Here is a 7,557-nt window from a genome sequence, read left to right on the forward strand (position 1 = left end):
GTTGTGTGTGTGTGTGTGTGTGTGTGTGTGTGTGTGTGTGTGTGTGTGTGTGTGTGTGTACACTGCATAAGTATGGTGATAGCGCCTTCATGTGTGTGTGCATGCACGACACCAGCGCATGTAGATGTGCGTGTGCGTGCGCGCGTGTGTGCGCTTACGTTTGCTGCGTCGTAGGTGGGGACGAACCAGGCGGCAGCGCGGGTCGCAGCATCAATGATCGACTGGCTCGTCAATGGCGAACAGGGCATGGTCAACATCACATGGGGCACCGTGAATGTGTGCGAAAGACGCGAATTGGACACACACACACACACACACACACACACACACATACGCATACACACATACGCATACACACACACATACACGTACGCATACACACGCACACAACAGCAACAGCCACCCCCCCCCCCTTTCCAAATAGCAGCAAGAACACCGCGTGCTTACGTCGCCATCCGTGTGCAAAGTGATGGGCCCGTCCCTGTGCGGGTTGAGGCTGGCGTAAGAATCCGCCATGGCAGGGTTGGCCATCGTCAGCTGCGCATACCCAGATGCCTTGGCCGGCAGCGTGCTGCTGTCACCAGGCCGCGGCGGCAGCACGGGCGGGGGTCGCGTTGCGTTCGTCATCGTCATCGAGCCGCCTGGTGGCGGTGCGACGGGTGCAGCGGGGGTGGGGCCGGGCAGGTCACCGTACCCTTCAATGTCGTCCAGTGCACTGCCTGTGGGTGCTGCTGTGGTGGCGGTGGTGGGTGGTGGCACGGGTGCCCTGTCTGCTGTCGGTGGAGGGATGGGAGGTCTGTCTGCTGATGGCGGAGGAATAGGGGGTCTATCAGATGCTGGTGGAGGGATGGGAGGTCTGTCTGCTGTTGGTGGAGGTACTGGTGCCCTGCCTGCAACAGGTGGAGGGATTGGGGGTCTATCTGATGACGGCGGCGGGGCGGGCTGTCGTGGTGGGAGAGGCGCTGGCGCCTGGCCGCGCGGCGCCAGCGGTGGCGGTGCAGCACTCACCGGCGCAGGCACAAACGACCTTGCAGTGGACGAGGGAGGGTGATAAGATGGATGGATGAGCCGTTGGTTGGTTGGTTGGTTGGTTGGTTGGTTGGTTGGTGAAAGAGATCGTAAGAGAGCTAGTGATGTTCCTGAGCAGAGCAGAGTCATCAAACCAGCACCACCATCTTCATCATACACTTCTCTCGTTGTGACACACATACGAACAACCCACATACGCACAACCAACATACAAACCAAAACAAACCACCATGGCCAACGCGCGGCTGACCTCTGTGGAAGTGCCGTGTACATGTCGTCTTCTTGCGGTTGCGGCTGCGGCGGCGAAACAGGAACAACAGAGTCTGCAGCGCCGTAAAAGTCCTCGTTGTACTCGACAGACACGTTTTGGGGCGCCTGCGGTGTGTGGTGGTGGTTTTGGGGTGAGGCCGTGAAACACAGCATTGTCTCGCTTGGAGATATCAAGCACACGCATTTACACGTACGCACATGCATTTACGCGTACACGCACACACGCATGCACACACACGCATGCACAGCCCACTACCACAGCACGACCACCACCACCACCACGACCACCACCTGCTGTGCGGGGACCGGTGCTGCGTGGCCCTGCTTGAGGGCGAGCTCGCGCCGCTTTCGCGCCTGATGCGCATCAATGTCGAAGATCTCCTGGTTCGTCTCCGTGTCAAAGAAGTGCAGCTGCTCACACGCGCGCGTTATGTATCGTGCATTGTGTGAGTGTGAGTGTGACGTCATCGTCGTCGTGTGTGCAGAGAGAGAGAGAGAGAGAGAGAGAGAGAGAGAGAGAGTGTGTGTGTGTGTGTGTGTGTGTGTGTGTGTGTGTGTGTGTGTGTGTGTGTGTGTTAGTGGATGCAGTTGGCAGGAGAATCACCCATCCATCCATCAGCCGCGAGCGCAAACACCACCACCACCACCACCATCATTACCACCATCACCATCATTACCACCATCACCACCATCACCACCATCACCACCCCTTAAAACTGCCGACCTTGCCGGCGATTTCGCGAGCCACGAGTCCGATTGGCTTTGCCTTCTTCTCCTCCTCTGCCCGCCTCCGCGCCTCCGCTTCCTCCCGCTCCCGCGCTCGCTCCTGCGCACGCTCGGGCTGGCGGTGGTAGTGGCGGGTAGGGGACGGGGTTATGGGGCGAAGTAGGGTTGGCATCAGGGTGTGAGGATGTGCGTGCGTGTGTGTGTGTGTGTGTGAGTTTGGAGGGATGGGTAGGGTGAAAAGCCACTAATCCACAGCACATAGTGCGCGTTACACGCGCGTGTATTTTGGTTTCGTTGTCTTACATCGAGCTGTCGCAACAACATATCAGCCAGTGTCAGGATCCCTTGTCGGTGCTCAGGCAACTGCGAACAGCGCGGCAGTGGTGGCGATGATGGCAGTGATGATGATGATGATGATGATGATGATGCAACGTGTGAGGAAACGGTCACTCTTCATGCACGACGACTCTTTGCTGGCATCAACAACCACCACCACACCAACCACCACCCGTCACCATCACCACCACCACCACCACCACCACCACCACCCGTCACCATCACCACCACCACCACCACCACCACCACCACCACAGCTATCATCACCCCCATCGTGCGTGCTCACCGCAACGCCTAGCTCCTGCAGCTGTGCGTCGTCCAAACTCAGGAACAAAACGCCGTCAATCTTGTTGTTCTTCACAATCGGCACGTACTCACCCAGACCCTGTACACATGTACAATGGCGTTGGATGTGGTTATGTGAGAGGGACCTGAGCGACAGAGCACACCTCCACCGCACACACCACACCACCTGCAACCAAAACGCACCCCAGCACTGACAACAATACACACCATCACCACCACCAACCCTGCTGATGAGGAGGTCGGCGACATCTGCTGGGCGGTACTTCGCACCGGGCAGCCGCTGTACACACGCACACACACGCACAATAGGGGTGGTGATGACGAGGTGACGGAGGTGTGTGTGTGTGTGTGTGTGTGTGTGTGTGTGTATGTATGTGTGTACGTGTGAAATGAAGTGCAAGGCCGAGCTCATCATAGGCGAGGCATGACATGCAGCAACCCACCTTGATGGTGCCCTTCTTCTGGCTCGCTTTCAGATTCATCCTCTGCAGGTGCAGGCGGGACAATTGGGCGCGCACGTGAGTGGGTAGAACAGTAGACACACACGCACACGCACACACACACACACACACACACACACACACAGACAAAACACACACACACACGCGCGCGCACACACACACACACACACACATTACACACACAAAGGCACGCATACACGTACGATTGACTTTGTGAGCGTCTTCTGCTTGGCCTTGTCGACATTTGCAATCACTTTCTGCGTCTTGGCGTCAGGCTGCAGCGCAACAAAACAATATCACACGTTTTCACACACACACACACACAATCACATTCACACGTGAGCTGCAGTTCAGTCGTGTGCTGCAAGGGGCTACAACAGGCGTGTGTACGTGCGCAACGACAGAGCAATGTCACCAGCAAAGCACGAGCTGTTTGCGCAGACGCACCAGCAATCGCCCGGCCAGTACGTCGTTTGGTTTGCTGCAAGCGAAGACCAGCAGATGTCGAATCCGTGAGCATGCTCAGACACGCGGTCACACTTGCAGCTGTTGCAAGCGTACACACACATGTGCACACACACTCATACATACACACACACACATAAACACACATACATACACACACACACACACACACACACACACACAGACATGTGTGCACCTGTAGTAGGCAACGAGTTCGAGGAGGTTTGGAAACTGCTGCGCGGCGCCTGCAATGCTCACAGATTCGGGCGTTCCCGTGATGTGCACCGTCCGCGTCTGGGGGCCGGTCCCACTGTCAACGGACATGATGACATGATGTGACAGTCAGCATGTGTGTGTGTGTGTGTATGTGTGTATGTGTGTGAGGATTTGGGCCTTGCTGGGCGCGTGTGTTGCTTCCAGACAGTCTTCCTCGTCTTGCACTTGTTGGGCATGGGACGTGGAACACCTATTACCGATATGTGAGGATGAAGCAGTTTGGCTCGCCGGCGTTGTCACGGATGAGGAAGTAGCCCTCAGGCTTGTCTGTTCAAATGTACAGGGCATGAATGAAAGTGTAGTTTGAGTGGGTGGCAGTCAGAGAGAAGTGCAACACAGGCGTTTGCGTAACAGACGGACACGTGACATGCGTGTGAACAGAGTATAGACATGAGCCAAAGCAATGCAACAGCAAGTGAACCTGCCAGTTCTTCATACACGTACACATGTACACATACACACACGCACACAAAGCATGACAGCGACTGACCATCCACTTCCTGCATGATGAGATCTGGAACGGCATTGCCGCGGTACCATGGCGACTGGGCAGTGTGCCGATCAACCTGCAACACAGCGAAATGCAACGAACCAACGACTGTCCGTGAAAGGCGCACATACATGCAAGAAGCACGAGCGTACATCCTCACCCCTCACGTCGACAGTGTAGACCTCAAAAGGGCAGTTTCATCAGCACGAAACCCCTGCGCACAACGCAGCAACGCAGTCCTGTCCGCACAAAACCACCAACACACACACACACAAACGTACCACGCCCTCACTCTCGCTGTTGCTGCTCTTCCGCCTGCGAAGCGTAAACATGCTTGCTAGCCGGCCTGCTCTCTTGTATTGGGAGTATGTCCGTGTACAGCACGTTCAGCCAGTGTCAGTGCATACGCTGAGCACCCTCACCTCGTCGCACACGCACTCGACAGCAACAGCAAAGGGGGTGGAGTGTCGCAGCGCTCACCACAACAGCACACAGCACAAGCAAGCAAGCCAAACACAAACACAGAGATTGTGGATAAATGGTGGATGTTTTTAACCAAATTTCGCATTTTGGGGCAACAGAAGACGACTGTGAAGATGGTGGTTGGTGGTGGTGGCTCGCTGCACGTGTTGGAAGCGGTGTATGAGCGTGTGGATGGATATGCGGTGGCACGGGAAGAGCGGACGCGCCTGCGGAAAGCAGGGCAGTTTGAAAAGACAGAGGCACTGCAATACGGTATGTCCATTGTGTGTGTGTGTGTGGGGGGGGGGGAAGGGATATGGCGAGGCGGCGTCACAAGGGTGTTTGTTTTGGATGTTGCAGGTGCCTCATGCACACACGTGTGCTTCTTATTCGCACATGCATACACGTGTGGTTGTTATTCGCACATGCATACACGTGTGGTTGTTATTCACACATTCACACACACGCACACTCACTCACTCACTCACACACACACACACACACACACACACACACACACACACACACACACACACTCTCTCTCTCTCTCTCTCTCTCTCTCTCTCTCTCTCTCTCTCTTTCTCTCTCTCATTCACACTCTCACACACACACACACAGGAGAAATTGACTTTGCTGGGTTTTTGAATGTGTTGGAGGCAGCAGAGCCACGTGAGGGAGACAAGTTTGTGGACATCGGATCTGGAACAGGAAAGGCCGTGCTGTTGGCTGCTGGCCAGTACCAACTGGGCAGTGCAGTTGGTGTGGAGATTGTCAAGCCTTTGCACGAGCTGGCAACCGAGGCGAAGGAGCGGTTTTACAGCCAGTGCCCAGATGCGCCAACCCCAAGCAACAAGTGCAGCGTCGTCCTGGGCGACAGCTTTGCGCTCACCAACCTGTGGCTGGACGCAGACATCCTCTATTGCCCGTGCACATGCTTCACGGAGGAGATGATGGCTGCCCTCACAGCCCAGATGAAGCACCTGCGCCCGGGCACGCGCGTCATCTCCACATCCCGCCCGCTTGAGGTGCCGTGCCTCTCGCTAACCACTACACTGCGGGCCAAGTATAAGCGCGGCACCCTGCAGTTTTATATCTATACCCGCAACGCGCAAGCAGCAGCAGCAGCAGCAACGACAACGGATACGGAGGCAGCGACGGACGTGCACAAGACCGGTGCGAAGCACGACGGCGACGGTCACAACAGCAGCAAGATGAAGCAGGACAAGAGAGCGAAAAGCGCCAACAACAAGGGCAATGGAACAGGAGTGAAGCAGCCGACGAATCAACCACATAGTCAACACGCAACTAGGCAGCAGCAGCAGCAGCCGGGAGAGGGAAAGGGAGGCAAGCGTGCAGGAAAGAAGCACAAGAACAAGAAGGGGAAGCGTGGGAAGCGACAACAACAAGAGCAAGGAAGCGAGAAGAGAAGCAAGATGATGTAATCAACCAACAGCAGCAGCCATGATAGTGAATCACAGCCACACATTACGAGAGGCACCTGGCATTCAGATGGTCGTTTACTCTTTTCTACATGAAGCTGTTGCTGATAGTCAACAACATTAGACAATAATACACAACCACGCGCAGCGCTTGTGTGTGTGCGCGTGTGTGTGTGTGTGTGTGTGTGTGTGTGTGTGTGTGTGTGTGTGGTGTGTGTGTGTGTGTGTGTGTGTGTGTGTGTGTGTGTGTGTGTGTGTGCGTCTGTGTGTGTGCGTCTGTGTGTGCAAGGCTGTGCGTCCAAATCCCTGCACTCGTGTCTGTGTTCCTAGAACTTGAATCTGCTCGCAGATGTGCTGTGCGCGAAATAAATAACGCCGGCACACGACACCGCACTCAACTGCACACAAACAACAGGCGGGCTGGCGAATGAGTGCTTGCAAGCAAAACCGATGACGCATGGGTTATGTGTGTGTGTGTGTGTGTGTGTGTGTGTGCCTCTGTTGTGTCCATGTGCCTCTGTTGTGTCCATGTGCCTGTGTGTGTCCATGTGTCTGTGTGTGTCCGTGTGTGCAAGTGTGTCCGTGTGTGCAAGTGTGTGTTCATGTGACTGCGTCTGTATTTGCGTGTGACTGTTCGATCCATCTGTCTGTTAGGCTGCGCATACGTATGCATGTGTGTGTGTGTGTGCTTGCATGTGTCTATGTGTGTATGTGCATGTGTGCCGACTGACCAAGAATATCTTGTCAAACCAGTTGTGGTAGAAGTTAAACTCCACTCCATCCAGCACCTCCGTGATGATGCCCCTGAATTCACATCAGTGCACACACATACATGCATACACATGTCAGTGAGTGTGTGTGTGTGTTTGTATATGTGTGTTTGTATGTGTGCGCCAGTGTGTGTGTGTGTGTGTGTGTGTTTGTGGATGTGCCCCACACATACGTAGTGGGCTCTCCAACGCAGGCGGTGGGTGGAATGCAGTTCTGCGTGCACGCAGGCAACCTTTAAGCACACACACACACACACACACACCTGTACTTGATGGGCACGTTCATGCGCATCAGGATCACCATTGACACAAAGTACATTCCCTGCAGGGCGCAACGCAACGCACAATGCAACAACAGCACACGCGTCAACATTAGTGGATAGAGGCAAAAACAGAGGGAGAGAGGGGGGGGGGCAGAGATGCCACAGAGAGAGAGAGAGAGAGAGAGTGTGTGTGTGTGTGTGTGTGTGTGTGTGTGTGTGTGTGTGTGTGTGTGTGTGTGTGTGTGTGTGTGTGACCAGAGAAAA

At 55.1% G+C, this 7,557-nt stretch overlaps 3 protein-coding genes across 3 annotated transcripts in view; 1 reads left to right on the top strand and 2 right to left on the bottom strand.

Moving 5' to 3' along the window:
* The window catches only part of PTSG_06738 (uncharacterized protein), a gene marked incomplete at its 5' end in the record, with an annotated part of 7,231 nt that extends 2,540 nt beyond the window's left edge, over window positions 1–4,691 (bottom strand). Inside the window, 15 exons of the mRNA XM_004992078.1 lie at window positions 187–221; window positions 448–1,027; window positions 1,280–1,404; window positions 1,591–1,710; window positions 2,024–2,140; window positions 2,329–2,388; window positions 2,648–2,746; window positions 2,891–2,947; window positions 3,111–3,152; window positions 3,332–3,403; window positions 3,576–3,609; window positions 3,790–3,903; window positions 4,067–4,136; window positions 4,360–4,435; window positions 4,641–4,691. Of these exons, the coding sequence (XP_004992135.1) occupies window positions 187–221; window positions 448–1,027; window positions 1,280–1,404; window positions 1,591–1,710; window positions 2,024–2,140; window positions 2,329–2,388; window positions 2,648–2,746; window positions 2,891–2,947; window positions 3,111–3,152; window positions 3,332–3,403; window positions 3,576–3,609; window positions 3,790–3,903; window positions 4,067–4,136; window positions 4,360–4,435; window positions 4,641–4,691 (1,652 nt within the window). The remainder of the gene's footprint in view (window positions 1–186; window positions 222–447; window positions 1,028–1,279; window positions 1,405–1,590; window positions 1,711–2,023; window positions 2,141–2,328; window positions 2,389–2,647; window positions 2,747–2,890; window positions 2,948–3,110; window positions 3,153–3,331; window positions 3,404–3,575; window positions 3,610–3,789; window positions 3,904–4,066; window positions 4,137–4,359; window positions 4,436–4,640) is intronic.
* Window positions 4,692–4,923: 232 nt separating this feature from the next.
* PTSG_06739 (uncharacterized protein) lies at window positions 4,924–6,399 on the top strand. Its single transcript, XM_004992079.1, has 2 exons — window positions 4,924–5,094; window positions 5,440–6,399. The coding sequence occupies exons 1-2, from the start codon at window positions 4,956–4,958 to the stop codon at window positions 6,261–6,263; spliced, it is 963 nt and encodes a 320-aa protein (XP_004992136.1). The 5' UTR covers window positions 4,924–4,955; the 3' UTR covers window positions 6,264–6,399.
* A 99-nt stretch (window positions 6,400–6,498) lies between these two features.
* Window positions 6,499–7,557, bottom strand: part of PTSG_06740 (uncharacterized protein) — a 5,327-nt gene continuing 4,268 nt past the window's right edge. Inside the window, exons 12-14 of the mRNA XM_004992080.1 lie at window positions 7,294–7,352; window positions 6,992–7,064; window positions 6,499–6,658 (exon numbers count right to left, since the gene is read on the bottom strand). Of these exons, the coding sequence (XP_004992137.1) occupies window positions 6,587–6,658; window positions 6,992–7,064; window positions 7,294–7,352 (204 nt within the window). The 3' untranslated portion in view covers window positions 6,499–6,586. The remainder of the gene's footprint in view (window positions 6,659–6,991; window positions 7,065–7,293; window positions 7,353–7,557) is intronic.

The sequence above is a fragment of the Salpingoeca rosetta genome, assembly GCF_000188695.1.
Source record: "Salpingoeca rosetta unplaced genomic scaffold supercont1.17, whole genome shotgun sequence".
NCBI lineage: Eukaryota > Choanoflagellata > Craspedida > Salpingoecidae > Salpingoeca > Salpingoeca rosetta.